A 23,943-nucleotide genomic window follows, 5' to 3' on the forward strand; every position below is an offset into this window, starting at 1 on the left:
TATATTCTAGAGATTACACCCTTATTAGATATATGATTTGCAAGTATTTTCTCACAATCTATGGGTTTTCTTTTCACTTACTACATGGAGTCCTTTGATGAACAGAAGTTTTTGATATTCATGAAATCTAAGTTTTTTTTCTTTTGTCACTTGTGCTTTTAGTGTCTTATCTGAGAAACCATTGCCCAATCCAGGGTCATGAGATTTACTCTTCTTCTAAGTCTTTTACAGTTTTAGCTCTTATCTTACATTTAGATCTAAGATCCATTTTGAGCTAATTTTTTTATATGGTGCTTCATTCTTTTGCATGTGGATATCCAGTTGTCCAACACTATTTGTTGGAAAGACTGTCCTTTCTCCCATTGAATTATCTTGGTACCCTTGTTGAAAATCAATTTACTGTATATGTATGGGTTTATTTCCAGGCTCTCTGTCCTTTTCCATTGATCTATATGTCTGTCCTTATGCCAGCACCATAGTTTTGATTACTGTAGCTTTGTAGTAAGTTTTGAAATTGGGAAATGTGGGTCCTTCAACATTGTTCTTCTTTCTCAAGATTGTTCTGGCTGTTTGGGGTCCCTTGCAATTCCATATGAATTTTGGGATTGGCTTTTCAACGCTGCAAAAAAGACCATTGGGCCAGTATTTTAATTGACTTGATAATTCACTGCTTTCATAGACCTATTGGGTCTAAAATGCCTTCCTGTGGGCAACTTGAGATCCTGCTGTTGGCAGAACACTTCAGTAAGCAGCCCAGCAATGAATGTGGATAACAATTTGAGAGGAAGATTGACTAAGTAGCCCTCCCCAGAAGTGGAATTTGGGTATTGCCCAAAACATTCGATAGAGTTAGCTCCATGATTTAACCAAGCCTTTCGTCCTGATACGTTATACATCTTATAAAGTATCTATTTGAAAATCTTGATACTTAAGAGATAATACCAAAGTGTGGCATTGACACAGTTAAAGCCCATCTAATCTGCATCTTCAGCTTTGAGGTGAGGAAACTGAAGTCTAAGATTATGGGAAGCACATAGCTAGTCAGTGACATGCTCTAAGTTGATGTGTCACATTTCACTGATATTCCATTAAAATACATTTTGAAATATTTACTTGGAAATTGTTAATGAATGGCGTTTTCCAAGCTAATAAACAAAATTTTTAACTGAAAGTTAATAGTTCTTGAGACTTTATTCCACCAAAACAGCTGTAGTACTTAACCACTACACCACCAGTGTTTCCAGACTGTTTATTAGAGAACCAAATTTAACTAAAATCAGACAATGCCTTTCAGAAGTTACTGTGAAGCAGACAAACATGGATCCAGAGTGACTGGAGGGTGAAAATACCTGGCTTTTTTCAATCAAAAAATTATTTTTGGAAGAAAGGCCTGATGATCCACTTCCAAAAAATCAGCCATTGAAAATCTTATGGAACATAGTTCTACTCTGACATGCATGGGGTCACCATGAGTCAGGATCAACTCGACAGCAACTGGTTAGGTTAGGTTAAAACCAAAAAACCTGTTGCCGTCAAGTCGATTCTGACTCACAGCAGCCCAATAGGACAGAGTTTCCAAGGAGCACCTGGTGGATTCAGACTGCCAGCCTTTTGGTTAACAGATGTTCTCTCAACCACTACACCACCGGGGTTCCCTTGGTTACTTTAGTTGCCTCTAAAAGAGCTGATATCACCAAGAATTACTGTCATGGAGCTCTGGTGGCACAGTGGTTAAGAGCTCGCTTGCTAGCCCAAAGGGTGGCAGTTCTAATCCACCAGCTGCTCCTTGGAAGCATATAGGGCAGTTCTACTCTGTCCTGTAGGGTCACTGTGAGTTGGGATCGACTCAGCGGCAATGGGGTTTTTTTTCTGGCAGATGTGAGTCACTGTGAGTGCCCTGTCTGATGTCACACAGTGGTGGTTGTACAAACTGGCTGCTTCACTGTGATCGTTTCCCTCTGCTCTGCTCTCAGATCTTCCGTATCCCGTGTGGACTGCCTCTGGAACTCATTGCTGTGCTTGGGACTCAGCTCCATTCTCAGAACTCGGTTCTGCTCCGTTGTTGTAATAGGGGGGACAGTGGTGAGATCCTTGAGCAGCTTACTTTGTCTTCCCACACTCTCACCTCATCTTTCTGAGCCAACCTTCTGCTCCACAACAAGGAGGAGACACCTGTCTGACTAGTATTGCTTTAATCAAGCCATTTTTCAGGGCAGATTAAAAGAAACCTGTTAGAACCTGATAAAAGGTTTTAAATAAGAGGGGTAGAGAGGAATACCTAAGATATGGGAAAGTCTGCTTTAAGGAGATGGAACCAGAGAGACAGATTTCTATCATCTTGTGCTGAGGGATGTTTGGGAATCTCTTTCAAAGTAGAGTTGAATTAGATCATTTTCTGAAGGCCAGAATGAAATAAGCCCACCTGTTAAGTCTTGGGGTGTGCCTACTTACAAGCTTGTATGTATTTTTCAACAAACCACGAACTAAACATAAAACAACCAAGTGAATTAATTTGAGCTAGGACTAAACCTAGACATGTATTTTTTTTAATTGTGAAAATATATATAAACACACCATTTGCCAATTCAGTATATTCCAGGTGCAGAATTTAGTGTGATATCAATTACATCTATCACGTTGTGGTATCACCACCCATAATCATCACCAATTTCCCATCCCCGTAAACAAACACTCACTAATCAAAAACTCCCTTTCACACCTTCCTCCCACCCCTGGTAACCACTGATAAGCTTTAGTCTCTATTAAAAAATAAAGAGAAAGAAAACTCTTTTACTTCTTGTTAAACAGGTTATATATTGAACTTTCAGAAATGTCACACACCCCCCACCCACACACACACCCCCTTGCTTAGTTGCAAAATCACTAGCTTTCCAGAGATGAGTAACTTCTTTATGGAGGCCTCTGCAGTAGCAGAATTTGAGGAATTGTTAATCCTCTGTACATTTAACATCATGCTAGTCCTCATAATTCTTATTCATTGATGAAGATGAGGATGCAAACACCTATGTAGTGCTTACCGTGTACCAAGACTGGTTTAAGAGTAAGGCTCTGCAGCAGTCCCGTGAGAAGGAGGTTATTGCCTATATTTTATAGTAAAAAAGAACAAGTACAGAGCCTTTCTCTGGGTTTTACAGCTATTAAGTGGAGCAGAGATCCAAACTCAGCAGGTCTTAAATTCTCCAGAGCCTCCACTCTTGATCACGAAGTTTTATAGCCTATTGAGGGCAAGGTTTGTAATCTTACGAATCCTAGATTAAACAGTGAGAACGATAGCAAAGAATTTATGAATAGCTGATGCTGGGCATCTTTCCAGGCCAAACAGAAGGAGTAACTGCTAAATGTGAGGGACCCAAGGGCACATATTAGAGTAGGAAGAAATATTTTGTTGCTGCTTCCTGTATGTTTATGGGATAGGGAACCTCACTTTGGACGATTGCCATTTTCCCAGTTCTACCAAGCATGGTAGTATGAAAAAACAAAAAGCCTGGTCAAGGAGTCCTAGGAAAACCTAGGATTATGGCCTCAATCTATGACTTATTAGCCATAGGCCTTTGAGCAAGTTGCTCAGCCATGAGCTACCTCATCCATAAAATACAGGAAGAAGGAGGTTTTGGATGATCTAGAGAAATAATGCGTTAATACCTTATAAACTCTAAAGAACTATGCGATGATAAATCTCTTATTATAAATTGTGACTCAACATAAAATATGTGATCCTTGGATCCCTGGTGGCACGGTGGTTAAAAACTCAGCTGTTAACCACAGGGTCGGCAGTTCAAATCCACCAGCTATTCCTTGGAAACCCTATGGTGCAGTTCTACTCTGTCCTATAGGGTCACGGTGAGTTGGAGTCAACTTGATGGCGATGGGTTGGGTTGGGTTGGGTTGGATTTTATGGCCTTTATTAGGCTTGTTTTTCCAAGAAAGTGTGTGCTTAAGCGGAAGGCAGTAATTGTGGTTTTTTATTATACTTAGGTGCAAGTATGCTTAAATTGTCATCTCTTAAGAATTTTTTTCCTCTCACATGATTCAGTTGTAGGTGTTCATTATTGCAGTTGAAAATTTCCTTGTTTTTGGTCCAAACTTCCAGGAGTGCTTCCAGGAGGTGATATTTGAGATCTGGTTCTAAAAACTTGTAACCATGTTATTAGAATTGGAAACTACTGAAGGTATTCCTTAGCTTCTACAGATACTAATTTCTTTTCAAACTTGGGCAAACTGTAAGGCAAATGACAGATGGGGTGGTCAAACCAAGGGGTCAGACCAGCTTACAAGCGTCATGGGGGCTCATTTACCAACGCTGGATTTGAGCACAGCTATGATGAATAAAGTTTTTTTTTTTTTTTTATGATGAATAAGGAGACCCTGGCTGGTGCAGACAGTTAACATGCTCAGCTGCTAACCAAAAGTTTAGAGGTTTGAGTCTACGCAGAGGCGCCTGGGAAGGAAAGCATAGTGACCTACTTTTGAAAATTCAGCCATTAAAAACCCTATGGGGCAGAGTTCTACTGTGACACACATGGGGTCACCATGAGTTAGAGTCAATTCAGTGATAGCTGGTTATGGTGGAAAAACTCCCAGGTGTGAAAAACGTTAATTCCTTTCTCTTTCTTAACTCTTCCTCAGAGTTAGATACCTCCTCATTCAGAAAGGGCAGGATCCGTGTTCCATATTGTTTGATCAGCCCTGGGGCCCCAATACTGTAACCAGTTGGTTTATGGAATATTATGTTTGCATTGAGGTGGGGAGGGAGACACGTCTTAAGAGGGTCATTGGCAAACTGAAATGTGAGAAGATCTGTGACTTCTACAAATCATGTTGTGAAGAGGTTTAAGGAACTGAGGGGTCGGCTTGGGAAGAAAGTGGTAGAAGAGGGTGTAGGGAAAACAGTCCCACATATCCTTCTGGGTTTGTAAGGGCTAATGATGTGAAAGGGGAATTTAACTTGGTTTCTGCAGCTTTAGAAGGTAGAGTGTGACCTCTGGTTACCCACTTAACCTCTCTAGGTCTTATTTGCCTCGTTTGTAAGGTAAGGAATTAGACTATTTCCCAGAGGTCTCCCATAGTGCTAGAGACCTCTGACTAACCAGGACCAGTGAGTGGGTGTCACTGGGAAGCAAGCCTCACAATGTCAGCTTCCTGTTCAAGAAGGGAATGTCCTAAGGTGCCCTTTCTACAAGAAACATGATATGAGCCACACAAGTCATTTTTAATTTTCTAGAAGTTACATTTTGAAAAGAAGCAGCTGAAATTAATGTTAATAATGTATTTTAACCTAATATATCTAAAATACTGTCATTTCAATGTATGATCAATGTAAAAAATTATTGAGATATTGTACTTTTTTTTTTTAATATTAAGTCTTTGAAATCCAGTGTGTATTTTCCCTCCAGCACATCTCAATTTGGACTAGCCACATTTTAAGTGCTCCGTTGCCACCTGTGACCAGTGGCTACCATACTGGGCCACAGAGAATGGCCACGTGCATGCTCACCATGTGTCAGATCCCAGCTAAAGGCTTTCCATATTTCTTTTCATTTCATCTTCATATCAGTCTTCTGAGAGATTCCCTTTTTACAAATAAAAAAAAAGCACCTTATGGGGTTAGGTAATTTACACAAGGCCACATGTTTTTTTTTTTTACATACCTTAGTAAGCAACAGGAGCCCAGGTGCAGCCTTAGATCTTTCTGACCTCAATGCCCTTAATAATTATGTACACTGCAGGGTGAGGTAGTGAATTTCCTATCATGGGACCAGATGGTTACTTAAATATAGGATGCCGTGGGTAGAACTTTGATGATGAATTCCACAGGCCTAACATAAAGTAGAATTCCAAGCAAAACAGGCTACATGGGCAGTTTGTCCTCTAGGAGCTCCTCAGCAAATAAACATTTCTGTCTTTTGAGAGGCAAGCTTTAGTGACTCCAGTCATTTGGTTATTTGACTGCTTCTCTGAAGGACAGGAGCTAGAGGCTTCTTGGAAATGCATATCATGGATAGTTCCTAGAATATTATTTCAAATAAGAAACAGCCACTGTGTTTACGTTTTTTAAATCATCCAAAGCATTTATTTTTAACTCAGTGTTCCTGTTGAATACACTGATAATGGTGATTGGAGGAGGGAGTTGTGTGGGAAGGAAACGATGCATGGCTCTCTGAACCACAGCTGCCTAAGGACGGAGCTGTCTCCCACATGGCGATAATTAGCTGTGTGCCCACCTTTGACTCCTGGTGAAGTACTTATCTGTGCACTCCCAGACAGCCTGTAAATCCCCAGCATCGCGGGGTCACACGCCCAGAGGAAACGGCTCTTCAAAATCTAGGGGAATGGGAACAAAGGAAGCTATATTGTGATCACTCTTCTCAAGCAGACTTACAATAAATAGGAAATGACGAAAGTAGTGTTTACAGATGGTTAGTTGGATTTTTAGTCTGTCTTCAAAAATCATATTCTTGGATTTAAGTTTGAGGATATCTTGTGTCATTTCGGAGCAGTTGCCCCTGTGCTTCAAAACACACGCGTTTTGTTTTGATTTCCAGTCTTCATTCTGTATGAAAGTTTCCTGCTGTAGTATGGGAAAAAATGCATCATCCAGTGACATCCTATAATGCCCCTGAAAGAACTGAAGGGAAACCCAGTAACAGGGCTGTGATAAAAGCGAAACCAGGTATCAGTTAGACCTGGGTGCACTTTAAGGCAACTTCTATTTCTGCTCATGATGCTTCCTTTTCTTGGGAGGGAAGCAGCTTCTAGTAATACTGTTCCTACCTTATGTAAAACCGAGTAGACTTAACCACTTCCCTTTTACAGTAAATCTTTTTTCTTTTTCTTTTTTTTCAGTTGTGATGAAAATATACATACCAAAACATTTGCCAGTTAAACATTTCTACGTGCAAAATTCATTGACATTGATTACATTCTTCATGTTGTGCAACCATTGTCACTATCCTTTTCCAAGTTATTCCACCACCATTAACGTAAACTCAGTGCCCCCTAAGCCAAAATACCACCTCTGGTAACCACTCATCATCTTTGTTATCTATATACTTACCTATCTCATATAAGTGAGATCATAACAGTGTTTGTCCTGTTCTGTCCATGTTGTAGCATGCTAAAATCTTTTTTAAGAAATGTTGCTGATCCCTATTTAGAAAGACGTGGCCAGTTGCCAGGGTAAAAAATGGGTATGAAAGAACATATGGTTTTAATGCTTCCAGAGGAGTGTTCCAGCTCTTAATTTCCTATTGAGCCACTTTTCTATCCTCTACCACCTGAGGACAAGTCCCCCACCCTAGTTGTTAGCCCTTCGGCCAACTCTGTGGCCATTGAACACGTACCCTCCTACCTGCAGAGTCAGCCAGCACCAGCCCAAAGCCAGCACAGCCCACATGGGGATCTGTACTTCCACTACTCTTCATGCTGTTTCATAACTTTCTCAGGGCAGGAAAGGTAACAGTTCATCTGACTCCTGAAGGCTTACATTGTATTAAACAGGCTCAGAAGTTTAAATGTTATTAAAGGCAGGAAAGGGGAAGCGGGGGGAATATGAGATAGCATTCCTGCATCCTCTACAGTAGCAGGTCCTATCACAGCACCTAATCCCTCCTGCCCATTGAAAAGGAGTCTCAGTCTAAAAAGAAGAACAGAGAATTTAGATAAGCAGTCTTCTGACATATTTGTGCCCATGGTAGTGATAGTCTAATCCTACAACCTCAAGCATATAAAACCCAGACATCGGTTATCAAGCCTTAGAAAGCTTTCAGGAGCCTTAGGGCAGACAGGTTGAATTTCTGCAAGTATGTTCTACTTTAAGGAGTTATCGCTGAAGCTTCATTTTTGTATATTTGTGCACTCCCTCAGGAGAGGCAGATGTTTGTGCATCAGGGCTGCTCTCTGAAGTTCTGTTTCTTTTTTCATTTTGTAAGGACCAAAAAGCTGATAATTGATGTGATCCGGAACCAGCCAGGGAACACGTTGACAGAAATCTTAGAGACACCGGCAACTCCACAACAGGTAACCTGTCTTTAAGTGTAAAATAATAAGTGTAGAAGATATGAGTTGATTTTCTTCATATATCTTCATGCTAAGAGTTTACTGTTATCTCAGAGAAACTATCTAATGTGATTAGGAAGTAAGGAATTTTATCTATTATTCTGGTCAACTGAGTTCAGCCGTATATAAAACCCATAAGGAGCACCTAATGAGAATGAGATCAAAAATGCAGCATGGAATTCATGCTGACCTGAGTCCTGGGACGACTATGAGGAAGATAGCTCTAGGAGCCTTGGAATGTTCACCATAAACTCTATTTATTGCACAGTGGTTGGGCAGATGAGTTGGTTAGGAATTAGTTCTGGTTGACAGGATGTAGAAAAATACCTTTCATACTTTATGTATTTGCTAGAGAAGTGTCTCGAACATTAAGCTGTTTTCTAAATGCTTCAGAAGCAAAAGTCTAGAGTCCATTGGGTCAAAGCATCATTATGTTGGTGGAAGTAACTGAAGTTTCATAACAATTTTGCATTAAACTTTTTTTCAGCATGTTTAGGAGTGCATCCTTGTGTAGTTCATTCTGAACTAAGTTAATTTCAATGTTATTATTGATTTAGTACCAATATTTGCCAGTCCGTAAACAAAATCTAACAAAATTATCTAATTAGTTACTTCTTAGCAGAACTACATATAATTTTCCTGAATCATTCTTAATTGGTCACCAAGAAATCATTCCATCACAGTTTTTAATTAAAAAATGAATAAAATAAAACTTCAAATTATCTGATATTAGTTCATGTGTGAGTATTTTTTAAACAATGGGGGTAGAATATCATTCAAATTTAGTATGAGAGACTTTCAGTGAGTAGCCATCTAAGATAATCCACTGGTCTCACCCCATCGGGAGCAAGGAAGGGTGAAGAAAACTAAAGACACAAGGAAAAGATTAGTCCAAAGGACTAATGGACCACAACTACCACAGCCTCCACCAACCAAACTGAGTCCATCACAACTAGATGGTACTCAGCTCCCATCACCAACTGCTGTGACAAGGATCACAATAGAGGGTCCCAAAGAGAGCTGGAGAAGAGTATAGAACAAGGTTCTAACTCACAAAAAAAAGACCAGACTGGCCTGACAGACTTAAGACACCCTGAGATTATGGCTCCTGGACACCCTTTTATAGCTCAGTAATGAAGTCACTCCTAATGTTCACCCTTCAGCCAAAGATGAGACAGGCCCATAAAACAGAAGGAGATTAAAGGGGCACACCAGCCCAGGGGCAAAGACTAGAAGACAGAAGGGACAGGAAAGCTAGTGATTGAGAACCCAAGGTCGAGAAGGCAAAGTGTTGACATGTGGGGTTGGTAACCAGTGTCTATATGTGTACTAGTTATTTAATGAGAAACTAGTTTATTCTGTTAACCTTCATCTAAAGTACAACAATAAAAAAATTAACTAATTAAAAAAAAAAGAGACTTTTAATCCTTACAGAATATTTTGTTTTCCCCCCAAATGTAGCATAGTGCCAAAGAACACAGACTGCTAGGTTCAGGTGTAACTGTGTACCTCCTAGCTTTGTAATTCTAGGCACTTGGAAATATTTCTGTGCCTCAGTTTCCTCAACTGTTAAACAAGAATAATTACAGTAACCACAAGTAGGATTAAACACCTGTTAAGTGGGTAGAACAATACGTGGCTCAATATTGTTGATGCTCAATAATGTTGGTATCTGCTGCTACTGTTGTTGTTTACTGCTGACCTGGTAAACTGTCCCTGTGTCCCTACTGTTGACCTTTTCATTATGTCCCTAACATTACTGTTACTAACATAACATTACTGTATCTAATAATAATTATATTCTTAGACCTCACTTATTGGATTAGTCAGTTGTCTAGTACAATGAAATGGGCATATCGTCAGTCTCTTTTTATTAGTGTTTTCTTGAACAAGTTATCCAAATGGTATTCATTCATTCATTTATTTATCATGTATTTGAAAACTTATTATGTTCTGGAATAGTCTTATTCCCTTCGGCTCGGGGAAACCCTGTTTTTCCAGGATGATAGTTTGAGAATGATGCCCTTATCAGAAATAGGTCACTGACTGATTCACTGTTACATTGCCTTGTGAATCTCCATGAGAATGACTGATGTGTGGCAAAGTTTAGTTAGATTCTGCTAGTTCAGGGTTCTCGTAGCCACATTTTAATGATAATCTAATTTTAGTTTTCTCAGCTGGACTATCCAGGAATTAAAGTCCGTCCATCCGAGGTAATTTTATAACAATATGTCCACCTTAGCAGTGAATCAGCTATTTAGAATTTTGTCAAAATCAGACCCGCCATTATTGCTATGTTTCTCAAAAAGATGATGTAATTCCTTCCCAAAGACCTACTTTGAAACTCATGCAGAACATATTCTGGTTCTAGTCTTTGAGTTTAGGCTTGAGGACTTCTTTAATTTTGACATTAACTTGCCTCATGTAACCTCTGAATAGATAAGATTAGGAGGTCAGAGAAAAATCAACATCTTGATATTCCCTTTTCAGGAACAAGATCACACCAAAGATATGTTGAGTCGTGCTATTATAGATTCCAGAACACCAGAAGAAATGAAGCATAGCCAATTTATGATTGAAGATGCACAACTGCCTCTTGAACAGAAGAAGAGGAAAATCCAGAGGAATCTCCGGACATTGGAACAGACTGGACATGTGTCATCCAAAGATAAATACCAAGATATTCTCAATGAGATTGCCAAGGTTTTTGGAACAGTATTCTTTCTTCTTCACTTAGCAGACACTCACTAATCATTGGTCACGTGTTGGGAATTCTGTGAGGTGACATTAGAGACTCATAAATGTATACACCATGGTCCGTACCCTCTATGATATTATAGATTTTTTTAAACTTCAAAGCACTTGATGACTTTTCATAGAGAATAATTACAGCTCTCCCAAGTCATTAGGAGAGTTGAAATACACCAGAAAATAAATGCAAAATAAATGTAATTGAGAAGTTTGGTCTATACATTTCAACAGTACCTACTTGCTTCCAAAATGACACTTTAAAAGAGTCCTCTCCTAAATTGTTGTCATGGAGCCCACGTGCTGTTAGGACCTGCCATTGACGTGGTGACTGTCTGTCACTGAGAATTTGTCTCTAAGCAGCTTAGCATAAATGCAGTTCACACTTGAAGGTTAATTTCTGTTTTCTCATCCCATATTTTTACACTTGAGAAACTTCCTGAGAAAAGGATCTCAAATTAGTACAAGGACAAAGGAAACATCATAGGAAGTGGCCAAGATCTGTTTGTCAAAGATAAGGAAGCATATATTAAAAAAAAAAAAAAATTAAGGAAGCATATATTTGGGGTAAAAGGGCTTTTCATTCATTTTACCCAAATGTGCAGATTAATATAGGTCTAGAACTTAAAGACAGTTAAGTGATCAGGAAAAAATAAATATGCTCACCTTCTGGGAGGGAAATGTACTCAGCTTCATTCTTCCATGGAAATTTATGGTCAGCTCTGACAGTAATGTATTCCTTCTAACCCGGAGTGACTCAAGGGAAATGGCATTTCTTTCTGTAGCTTTGGGGTTGAAAATATTTCTTTTTAAGAAAATGGAGTGCACAAATTAATGCCTTTGTCTTTAAAAAAAGGAAAAGACTATCATGAAGATATCCACCAAAACTAAATTTTTTTACTTATGAAGATAGTATAAATATGTATCTTTGTAGATCTCTGGGGGAGGGGGTTTTTTAATTTATCCACCAAGGAAAAATAATATTAAACAGGCACCATTTTCTTAAAATGAAATATTTCATAACAACAAAAAAAGATGTCTGTAAGTTTAAATTTAGCATAGCTCTTACAAGCTATAAGCAGCTTAGGCAACTTTATGTTCTAGGAATTCTATTTAAATTCAAGCAACAGTTTTCACTGTTGAATCTTTTTGATCAATCTTGAGAGCCAGTTGTTGCTTTTACAGATTAAAAAGTTTTTTTTTTGTTATGTATTTCTAAAGTGAATGCAGTATTTTCAATTTAAAGGTATTCTTCAAAGTGGAATGCTGAAAATATTCTGTAGACATTGCACGTCTCCTGATAGTCTTTTGTGCACCCTTTTAAACACTGTTTTTCCTTGAACTAATTGTATGGTTATTCTAGAATTATTTCTTTGCTTTTCCATCAAGAAAAAATAGAATAACCTTAGCAAATCTCTTAAAATGAAATTTTCCAGTTCTGAAGTAAGAAAAGATGGGAACACTTTGGTGTTGAGAGATTAAAATAAGGTGAATGAGATAAACTACAAATTAACAGTCACAAACAGTTAATTACTACTTGAATTCTTCTTGCCCTAAATTGGCAATATTGGAAAGCAGATTTCTGCTTAAATCTCATAGCTTTTCCTTGTTGTTTTAGGATATTCGGAATCAAAGAATCCATCGTAAGCTTCGAAAAGCCGAATTGTCAAAACTTCAGCAGACCCTGAAAGCACTTAACGAGAAGGCAGCATTTTATGCAGAGCAAATTAATTATTATGACACCTACATCAAGACTTGCTTAGACAACTTAAATAGAAAGTAAGTTAAAATTGTGTTCTGTTTGCTTGTTATGCCCTGGTTTATAAGGACTGTCAATTCTTCTACAATCCTAGGTTTTTTGGCTGGATTGGATTTATAAGCAAACTTTTTGCTTTATTTTATAATCTGAAACTTAGAAGCACAGTTTTATTATTTGCCACTGTGAACTAAGAAGCCAGAAATGAACGTAGAAGCTTTTTAATTCCCCATCGGCAATGGGAGTAAAGGGGCTTACTTACCCTGCTGTTTTTAAGCAATAAATAGCATTAATACTTGGGGAAACGCTTTAGTTATTCCTTTTATCTTTTTTAATGAAGGGTGTTTTTAAAATACTGTTGTGAAAATAAAAACTATTTTTGTTTTTGGAATACTTATAATAAACAGCATTTTATATTCTTGGTAATATTAGATAATACCAGATGTTTGCCAGCTGCACAGAGCAGCTTATGGTTTTAAATTGCTTAGTGGTTTTAAAAATTATTAGGGCAAATGTTGTATGATCCCACTAAAATGAAATATCTAAAATAGGCAAATGCACAGAGACAGAAAGTAGCTAAGTAATTACCAGGGGCTGGAAAGATGGGGGAATGGGGAATTATTGCTCAATGGGTACAGAGTTTCTGTTTGAAGTGATAAGTTTTAGAAATAAATAGCAGTGAATATAACACCACTGAATTGTGTACTTTAAAATGGCAAATCTTATTACATATGCTTTATCATAGTAAAAAAAAATATTATGGAAAAAATTATTTTTGACATGAAAGGCAAAATTTGGCATATAAATTACAAAGTTTTATGTATAGTTTTAGTGAATGTTCTTTGCTCGTAATTATTCTTATCACCAGACTAGAGTCAATATTTAATTAAATTTAATTACCTATTTGAATGTAGAATACAATATTTTCAAATAATCCTTGTAGTCAATTTGGCAGTAGGAAATGATGCTGTATGAAATTATCAATTGAATAATCATTAGAAGATTTGGTGAAGGGAAATGATCAAAACTAAACCTCACTTACTTGGGTCATACTGGTTCTGAATTGTGTACTCATTCACTTGGGGCCTATAATTTACCTTTACCTTTACATACATGGGGATTGGGGGCGGCGGGGGGGGGAGTTGGTAAAGCTAATTTTCAGTAAAAAATGAAAATGTTAAAGGTTTGTATTATTTATTACAACTACTTCGAGGCATTTTACAGAAGTTCTGAAGTTGGGTGATCTAGATTTGGGTTTTAATGCTTGCTCCTGTATTTGTGTGATCTTGAACCAGCTTCAGTTTTTTCATTTTTAAGGTGGGATTTGAGGTACCAGCCTCACAAGTATGATTATGAGAGCTGCAGGAAAGAAAATCAGGGAAATGAATTTTGTGTGTGTATATATATATATATATATGTAAATAGAAACCCTGGCGGCTTAATGGGTAAGTACTATGGCTGCTAAGCAAAGGGCCCAGCAGTTCGAATCCACCAGGTGCTCCTTGGAAACTCTATGGGGCAGTTCGACTCTGTCCTATAGGGTCGCTATGAGTCGGAATTAACTCGACAGCACTGGGTTTGGTTTTTGATTTTTTTTTGGATATATGTAAATAAATAAATATATCCCGTTGCCAATGAGTCAATTTCGGCTCATAGCGACCGTATAGGACAGAGCAGAACTGCCTCATAGGGTTTTCAAGGAGCACCTGGTGGAGCTGAACTGCTGACCTTTTGGTCAGCAGTCGTAGCTCTTAACCACTATGCCACCAGGGTTTCCATATATATATGTTGTTTGAGATGGAGTTTTTGTTAGGTGCTGTCGAGTTGATTTCAACTCCTAGTGACCCCGTGTGACAGAGTAGAACTGCTCCATTGAGTTTTTTAGGCTGCAATCTTTACGGAAGCAGATCGCCAGGTGTTAATCCAGCGGAGCCACTTAGTGGGTTTGAACCACTGACCTTTCAGTTAGCAGTCGAGCACTTAACCATTTGTCGCACAAGGGCTCCTTTATATGGGAAAGGAATTTATTCATTACAAAGTACAATGGAAATGTTATTTTTATTAAAAAGATTAGTCTGTAATTCATACTTGGAAATTCACTTGGAAAATAACTTTTTCCTGAACAGTTCAATAAAAATAATAAGTTCAATAGGGAGGTTTTATTCCATGGGAAAAACTGTTACCTAGTATCAGAAAATAACAAGTTGTGCATTTGATGTAATGGGGCTGGGTATATACAATGTTATACACTAGGGGCATGGTTATTACTTACTAGAAACAGCTGAGTTTGACATCATGATGATCAGTGGTTTGTTCTTATTTTGTCAGAAATACTCGGAGATCAATTAAACTCGATGGAAAAGGAGAACCCAAAGGGCCGAAGAGAGCGAAGACTGTGAAGTACACTGCAGCAAGGCTGCACGAGAAGGGTGTCCTGCTAGGGATAGACGACCTCCAAACTAACCAGTGAGTGGGGCCTGGAGGCTGCATGGAACGAGAGTACCATCTAATCAGTTCACAAAGCCTGACTCACATTGTTTTGTTTCCTGAGGCCTTCAGTTGGTTTATCAAAGCTTATCCTTGATTACAGATGAATACATGTATTGTAGTCTAGTCTTTCCATCAGCCTGTAGCATCTGGTTCTGTCAGTGTGTGAAGTACTGATCAAATGACTGTGTTCCTATGGCTCATTCCATGTGTTTGGCTCTTGGAGCCTCTCATTTTCCTTCTAAAAGACCTGAATCATAGCAGTAAGAGTGAAAGGCAATCTTTCAGACCTGGTAGATTAGAGTTATCTACAATCGTAAAACAAGGCCTTTGTACTTTGAAAACCATAGACTTTGTGTGCCAGCTCCTAGGACAGAGCCACTTCTAAAAGTGCCCGGTCAGTGTGTGTATTTGGGGTGGAGGAAGAAACAGAAACCTGCTCCACAGCCCTAGACCAGGGACCAAGTGGGTCTTCATTTTAAGTGGATCGTGACCCCCTTACTGCATCACTCCTTTGTCCTTTGTCTTGAGTGAAGCCAGATTGACTGGTCTGTACTTCCTCTTTAAAGCTACCTTCCCTCAAGGCTTGGCTTCTGTTTATCTCATGAAACCTTCTCTTGACTATACCAATTCAGAGAAAATGGTCTTCCTCCTCAAAGTTTCTGTAGAAGTTACCATCTGAAATGCTCAACTGGACTGTGAGCAGTTGTTGTTGGGTGCCATTGCGTCGACATTAGACTCATAGCAACCCCATGTGACAAAGTAGAACTGCCCCACAGGGTTTTCTAGGCTGTAGTTTGGTGGTACAGTGGTTAAAGCAATCAACTGCTAACTGAGAGGTCAGCAGTTGGAAATGACCGGCATCTCTATGGGAGAGAGATGTGGCAGTCTGCTTCTGTAGAGACTTACAGCCTTGGAAGCCCTATGGGGCACTACCGGTTGGAATCAACTCGACGTCAGTGGGTTTGGTTTTATTTTTTTGGTTTAATCTTTACAGAAGCAGATTGCCAAATCTTTGGAACCAGAGAGCCACTGGGTAGATTTGAACTGCCAGCCTTTCAATTAGCAGCCTAGTGCTTAACCATTGCACCATCAGGGCTCTTTCTGTGAGCAATACAGGTTAATATATAATTCTTATGTTCTGCAACTATCCTATATTTCCAACTATATTTTACAGTCCTTAAAGGAAAAGACCATATTTTATATTTCTTTTGTAATAAAGCACCTATTATAATGCTCTATGAGCTACAGATCTCAACAGTCACTACCTAACCTAGTGTTTGGGGGGCACAATAGGGTGAAGATAGCGGGAGACTTTTTGTAACCTTCTTAGGCTTTTCCCAAGAGACCATTCACTAAGAGTGGTAACTTGGGATCCTGTTAATTTGGTTTGAGTTTAAGCATATAATTCCACATGTGTGAACATTTCTTTCTTCATCAGGTTTAAAAATGTCATGTTTGATATCATGTCTACTGAAGATGTGGGCATCTTTGACGTCAGAGCAAAATTCCTGGGTGTCGAAATGGAAAAGGTGCAGCTCAATATTCAGGTAAGCTGGGATTTCTGGTGACTGGGGTGAGTTGTGTAGTGTTAGTCATGCCTGGCTCCCCTGGCTTACGCTCTTCATGACAACAAGGAAATTGAACAGATGACCAATGCAAACTTATTTGTCAATATTCTTTTCTTCAGTATTGATGGCTTTTTTTAAAGCTCTGATTTTTCCAGTTATTTTCATGTGGGTAAATTGGGGTAACAGTGCCAACCCAATCTCACAGGGTGCTATTGAGCATATGAGCATATATTTATAATTCTTCGTAAAACTTTAAAATAAATCTTGAATCATAGCAGTTAAGTTTTTCTAAGCCTCGTTTCCATTATAAAACTTACACAAAATAATAATGTAAGTATTCAGAGTTATAAATAAAGGCTAGAATAGAAAGTCCCCTTTTATTAGGAACTTGCGTTTCTTTATAAGACTTGAGTTTTCCCAGGATTGGAGCTGTCCTGGTCTTATTTCTCCTTTCTCCCCCTTCCTTTGTTCTACTTAGAATGGTTCAGACATTTTCTTAAATCTGTTAAGTGTTTGAAATCACAAAAATGAAAGACATTGTTCCAAATAGATACCTGTAAATAGAAAAATGGTATTTGCAATATGGTTATTTCTGCTTTCTCTAAAGAGCCAGATTTAAGCCAAATTCATCTGAACAGAAATTGAAAAAGCCAGTTTATGTGCAAAAAAATGGGAGAGAACACACCAAATGTTTTAAGTTCATCCACCCCCAACTCCTCAATCCTTAGCCTAGAATCAATGTAGAGAAGTAATTGAGTTTTTCTCTTTGGCAAAAAGTTTTTAAATGGAAATACCACCTATTTATCTGGGCCTCCGAGGGCAGTAGTGGTTCTGTGGTAGAATTCTCTTCATCACTCTGTTCCACTCTTTTCTCATGGGATTCCAGTTGATCCTGAAGAGGCCAGGGTGGCTTCCAAAGGGTTTGCAGATACCACCATCTCATATGCTCAGTAGCGCCCTGTGAGGTTGGGTTGGCACTGTTAACCCCAATTTACACACAAGAAAGCAGAACTTCAGAGCGATTTTATGATTTCAAAGATCATAAAACAGCAAATGGTAGAGCAAAGACTCAACCCTGGTCTTCCAACCACAAGGGCAGTCATATTTTCTCTGCTCCCCAGGTTGGAGACTGTGCTAATTCCCCTGCATAAATAAGCCATTCCTTCTCAACCTAACCATGTTGACTTAACTCTTTTTCCAAGAGACTTTGATTAACAATTGTTGCATATCCCAGAAGAAAAGTGAGTCCCCACTACACTTTAATAGATAAAAACATTCTTGAGTAAAGGACTTCCCTATGGAATTCCAGTCCTGGAAGCACATCTGAATAATGTAGGAGTTGAGTTGAGTGTGAAGGATCCCTGGTGGCGCAATGGTTAAGCACTCAGCTGCTAACCAGAAGATCAATGGTTCAAATCCACCCAGTGGCTCCGTGGGAAAAAAAGACCTGGCTCCCATAAAAATTACAGCTTTGGAAGCCCTATGGGGCAGTTCTGCTCCGTCACATGGGGTCTCTGTGAGTCGGAATCAACTCAATAGCACACAACAACAGTTCACTGCAGTTGGAGGCAATTGAGGAAGTGGAGGAGGAAGATGGCAAGACCCAAAGTTTGCTCAAAGATCACTCCAACTTTTGCAGGTGATCTCACTTAATATAGACACCAGGGGTTAAGAACCAAGAAGTTTCTAGAGCTAGAAAAAAGAGAAAATGAGACCTGGGTATTAGTTTGAAGGACTTCAGGGATGCTATCTTATGTTTGGATAAAGCCTCCTATCCTGGGTTACTGTGAAATATTGCTGTTTAACCTTACACATATGGCTGGTGTGACCCAGATGTTTATTTTAGTGAAAGAGTTGATTTCCATTGCTTGCATGATGACAATGAAAAATAGAATGATATACTGACTTGAGAATGGGGATCTTATCTCAATACAGGGACAGAAGTGTTCTAGGTCAGGAAGGAGTTGCTTTGTATAGTCATCTGCAACTTTCATCACACAACTACATCAGTAAATAGCATAAGCACTTCTCCCCATATGTATGTACTTATTTATCAAGTGTACGTGTTTCTCCACTCATCAGTTTGTAGTACTGTGGTGGCTTATGTGTTGCTGTACTGCTGGAAGCTGTGTCTCCCATATTTCAAATACCAGCAGGGTCACCCATGGTGGACAGCTTCAGTATATCCCATCTGAATTTAGATACCATCTCAAGAATAGAGCACTGACTGCTAATGACCAAAGATTAGACAAATTGTGGGATGACATCAAAGACATCATATGTGAAGAAAGAAAAAGGTCATTAAAAAGACAGGAAAGAAAGAAAAGACCATAATGGAAATCAGAAGAGACTCTGAAACTTGCTCTTGAACATAGAGTAGCTAAAGCGAATGGAAGAAATGATGAAGTAAAAGATCTGAACAGAAGATTTCAAAGGGCAGCTTGAGAAGACAAAGTCATGTATTGTAATGAAATGTACAAAGACCTGGAGTTAGAAAACCAGAAGGGCAGAACACACTTGGCCGGCCATCTAAGATGCATCAATTGGTCTCAACCCACCTGGATCAAAGGAGAATGAAGAACACCAAGGTCACATGACAAATATGAGCCCAAGAGACAGAAAGGGCCACATGAACCAGAGACTTACATCATCCTGAGACCAGAAGAACTAGATGGTGCCTGGCCACAACTGATGACTACCCTGACAGGGAGCACAACAGAGAACCCCTGAGGGAGCAGGAGATCAGTGGGATGCAGACCCTAAATTCTCATAAAAAGACCAGACTTAATGGTCTGACTGAGACTAGAGGAATCCCGGCAGTCATGGTCCCCAAACCTTCTGTTGGCCCAGGACAGGAACCTTTCCCGAAGACAACTCATCAGACATGGAAGGGACTGGACAATGGGTAGGAGAGAGAAGCTGATAAAGAGTGAGCTACTTGTATCAGGTGGACACTTGAGACTGTGTTGGCATCTCCTGTCTGGAGGGGAGATGGGAAGGGTAGAGAGGGTTAGAAACTGGCAAAATTGTCACAAAAGGAGAGACTGGAAGGGCTGACTCATTAGTGGGAGAGTAAGTGGGAGTATGGAGTAAGGTGTATATAAACTTATATGTGACAGACTGACTTGATTTGTAAACGTTCACTTAAAGCTCAATAAAAATTATTAAAAAAAAAGAACACGCTTGGCACTTCTCAAGCTCCAGGAACTGAAGAAGAAATTTAAGCCTTGAGTTGCAATAGTGAAGGATTCTATGGGCAAAATATTGACTGACACGGAAAGTATCAAAAAAAAGATGGAAAGAATACACAGCCCCTGTACCAAAAGGAATTGGTTGACATTCGGCTATTTCAAGAGGTAACACATGATCAAGAACTGATGTATTGAAAGAAGTTGTTCAAACTACACTGAAAAAAAAGAAGCCATTGTCAAAAAACAAGGCTGCAGGAATTGAGGGAATACCAATTGAAATGTTTCAACAAATGGATGCAATGCTGAAAGCATTCACTCATCTATGCCAAGAAATTTGGAAGACAGCTACCTGGCCAGCCAACTGGAAGAGATCCATATTTGTTCCCATTCCAAAGAAAGGTGTTCAAACAGAATGCAGAAATTATCAAACAATATCATTAATACTATAAAAATTATATCATTAATACTGTAAAAATAGGCAAGTAAAATCTTGCTGAAGATAATTCAAAAATGGTTGCAGGAGTACATCTACAGGGAACTGCCAGAAATTCAAGCTGGACTCAGAAGAAGACATGGAGCAAGGGATATGATGGCTGATGTCAAATGGTTCTTGGCTGAAAGCAGAGAATACCAGAAAGATAATTTAAGTATTTTATTGACTATCCAAAGGCATTCAACTGTGTACATCATAACAAATTATGGATAACATTGCAAGGAATGGGAATTTCAGAACACTTAATTGTGCTTCTGCAGAATCTGTACACAGACCAAGAGGTAGTCATTTGAACAGAACAAGGGGATATTGCATGGTTTAAAATCAGGAAAGGTGTGCATCAGGATTATATATTTTCACCATACTTATTCAGTCTCTATGCTAAGCAAATAATCCAGGAAGCTGGACTATGTGAAGAAGAATGAGGCATCAGTATTGGAGGAAGACTCATTAACAATCTGATATGCAGATGACACAGTCTTGCTTGCTCAAAGTGAAGAGGACTTGAAGCACTTATTGATGGAGATTAAAGACTGCAGCCTTCAGTATGGAGTCAACAACAACATATGCTTCTACCCTGGTACTCTAATATGTACTTTATAAAATATGTTATTGTTGTCAGGTGTCATCTAGTCTGTTCCAACTCATAGTGACCCTACGTATAGCAGAATGAAACACTGCTTAGGTAGGCGCCATCCTCACTATTGTTGCTGTGTTTGAGCCCATTCTTGGCAGCCACTGTTATCAATTCATCCCCTTGGTCTTGTTAAGCACTTGGCTGCTAACCGAAAGGTTGGCAGTTTGAACCAAACATCTGCGCCTCAGGAGAAAGATGTGGCAATCTGTTTCCATAAAGATTTACAGTCTTGGAAACCCTGTGGGGCAGTTCTATGTCCTATAGAGTCACTGTGAGTCAGAATCAACTCAACAGCAGTGGGTTTGGTTCAGCTTATAAAATACATACAAAGTTAAAACATTTAAAGAATGAGAAAAAAATTAAGATAACTAAGAGTTCTAATACTCTTCTTGCTCCCTACGAATTGTCTTGCTTGCCCTACTTTAGAAAAAAATATTCTTCCGAAGGATATAGCCTATATAGTCAGAATATTTGTGTTTTCAATTTATCAGTTGAAAATTGAAATTATAATTTTGTTTGATATTAACCAGTTGCCGTCGAGTGATCCCGACTCATGGCAACCCCATGTTTAATACTAGCTCAATGATAATGGCTTTCTTTCATACAGTATCAGTTCTAAAATCTATTTTCTTTCATCTAGGTAATTGATTCTCAGGGCAACACTCAGACCAACAGTATCACCTCCTGGGAATTTGTTAAAAATGCATTTATTTGGGCCTCATCCCAAAGCTACAAAATCAGAAATTCCTGATGGTTGGAGCCCAGCAATCTGAGTTTTAGCTGGTCGCCATGAGTTGGAATCAACTCAGTGGCAACGGGTTTGGTTTGGGTTTTTGGTATTTTTGACCAGTTGATTCTGATGCACACTAAAGATTAAGAACTCCCTGATCCAGGTCATGAGGGCAATTGAATCTGAATTTTACCAACAGATAAATTCTCGTGTGATTTTAATGGGTGTGAAATCTCAAAGTTGAGATTTAATGATGTTCTTTAAAATTGCAGGATTTACTTCAGCTGCAGTATGAAGGAGTAGCTGTAATGAAAATGTTTGATAAGGTTAAAGTGAACGTAAACCTTCTTATTTACCTGCTGAACAAGAAATTCTATGGAAAGTGAAGTGCCTGCAGAAATTTCATGGATTCTGTATTAACTTGCATTGGGGAATGCATTTGTTTAATATTTTTGTTTTTAAACATGATTGAAATCACTGCTTATAAATGTGTGATTTTTTAAAGACCAAAACTGTTCTAAAGAATGTACCCATGTGCCTTTTTGGTAATTTGATACTACAGTAGAATGATACACAGAATGAATTAATGTAAACACTTCCACACTGTGCTGTGGGATAGGTACTCTGATTTAAAACCTTGGACATCCTGTGATTCTGTTTTGCTTCTAAAGTAGGAAGAAAATAAATTTAGCTGACTAGGGACAAATGTGTAAACCTATTTTCCTATGAAAGAGTTTTAAATGTCCCACTTAAATAATATAATTCTTCATAGATTTTTTTTTAATCTGTGGAGAAATGGAAACCTAATTATTTCTAATGAATTATTTAGACAGATACTTCAAAGCTCTGTCTCCTGAGAGTTGTCAATTTTAAGAGAACTTTTGTGCAATTCAAAGTGGAGTTTTTATAAGTAATCGAAAGTGACAACACAGTAACACTTTCTGTATTAAAGTATATATTTTATGTGATTTATTCCTACTAAATGAAAGTGCACTACTGCCTCATAGTAAGGACTCTTGTACCCAGAGCCTTCACATAATGAAGAACAACATGGACAGCAGTCAAAGGCCCCCACCTTCAGCCCTCACAAGTTATTTGAATACTTCAATTGTGCCTCTCAATTTTTTTTGTAATGCAATAAAATCAGTATCTAGATGGTTTTTAAATGTATTCTTTGGAAATTGTTTTATGTAAAATAAATGTTACTTAATTACATTAAGTTGGCTTTTATGTTGTCTTAATAAAAAAAAGTGGATAATAAAAAAGTTCTTGGGCTTATCAGGAAAAAATAACATAGTGCAACTATAGTTGTACTACTTAGGTTACAGTGTAAAATGCTGTAACAAAGAGAGCCAAAATCCTTGTGGCTAAAACAAGATAGAAGTTTTTCTCAACTTCATCAGTTCAGGAGGTAAGGGAGCAGGTCCATGAAGTCATCCAGGGATCCAGGCTGGTCAGTTGGCTCTTGTCAAGCAGTTTTAAGTTACATATGACACTTTGCTTACATCCTATTGGCCAAAATCTAGTCACATGGCCACAGCAAGTTGCAAGTGATACTGGGAAATGTAGTTCCTAACTAGGCAGCTGGGTTCCTAATTAAAACACGAAATGGAGGAGGTAATGGTTCTATTCCTTGAAGGAAGAATGACAGTTCAGCTGTCTCCACCCCAGTAGAAATCCAGATCCTCGAGGTGGAATTGCTCTGGCACTATGTGTTCTCTTCATTCATTCAACAAGTTTTATTTTCCTCAGTGATTATAATTATTAAGAAACTGAGTTAGCATATGTGCATTTGGCACAAATGAACTTTAAGTATAGGGCCAACATATTTTGGAAAATTCATATTTTAAAATGTAGAATCTGTTCCTTTGTGATTATTTCAGGCTATACATACACAACCCATGGTATTTTCAGCTGCCTCATATGCATGCGAAAGGTAGACAATAAGGGAGACCGACCGAAGAAGAATTGATGCATTTGAATTATGGTGTTGGCAAAGAATATTGAATATACTTTATACTTTATTGAATGGACTGCCAGAAGAATGAACAAATCTGTCTTGGAAAAAGTACAGCCAGAGTGGTCCTTAAAAGCAAGGATGAAGCACATACTTGAGATATGTAATCAGGAAGTACTAGTCTCTGGAGGAGGACATCATGCTTGCTAAAGTAGAGGGTTAGTGAAAAAGAGGAAGACCCTCAATGAGATGGATTGACACAGTGGCTGCAACAATGGGTTCAAACATAGCAACAAT

General features: G+C 38.6%; 1 protein-coding gene across 2 annotated transcripts in view; it reads left to right on the forward strand.

Moving 5' to 3' along the window:
- The window catches only part of IQGAP2 (IQ motif containing GTPase activating protein 2), a 328,172-nt gene extending 305,294 nt beyond the window's left edge, over positions 1 to 22,878 (forward strand). For both annotated transcript variants that reach the window (XM_049865807.1, XM_049865815.1), the window contains 6 exons: positions 7,950 to 8,037; positions 10,567 to 10,779; positions 12,443 to 12,603; positions 14,909 to 15,046; positions 16,509 to 16,617; positions 21,962 to 22,878. In XM_049865807.1, coding sequence (XP_049721764.1) covers positions 7,950 to 8,037; positions 10,567 to 10,779; positions 12,443 to 12,603; positions 14,909 to 15,046; positions 16,509 to 16,617; positions 21,962 to 22,075 — 823 coding nt within the window. In that variant the 3' untranslated portion in view covers positions 22,076 to 22,878. The remainder of the gene's footprint in view (positions 1 to 7,949; positions 8,038 to 10,566; positions 10,780 to 12,442; positions 12,604 to 14,908; positions 15,047 to 16,508; positions 16,618 to 21,961) is intronic.
- The last annotated feature ends 1,065 nt before the right edge of the window (positions 22,879 to 23,943 follow it).

The sequence above is a fragment of the Elephas maximus genome, chromosome 2 (genome assembly GCF_024166365.1).
Source record: "Elephas maximus indicus isolate mEleMax1 chromosome 2, mEleMax1 primary haplotype, whole genome shotgun sequence".
Lineage (NCBI taxonomy): Eukaryota > Metazoa > Chordata > Mammalia > Proboscidea > Elephantidae > Elephas > Elephas maximus.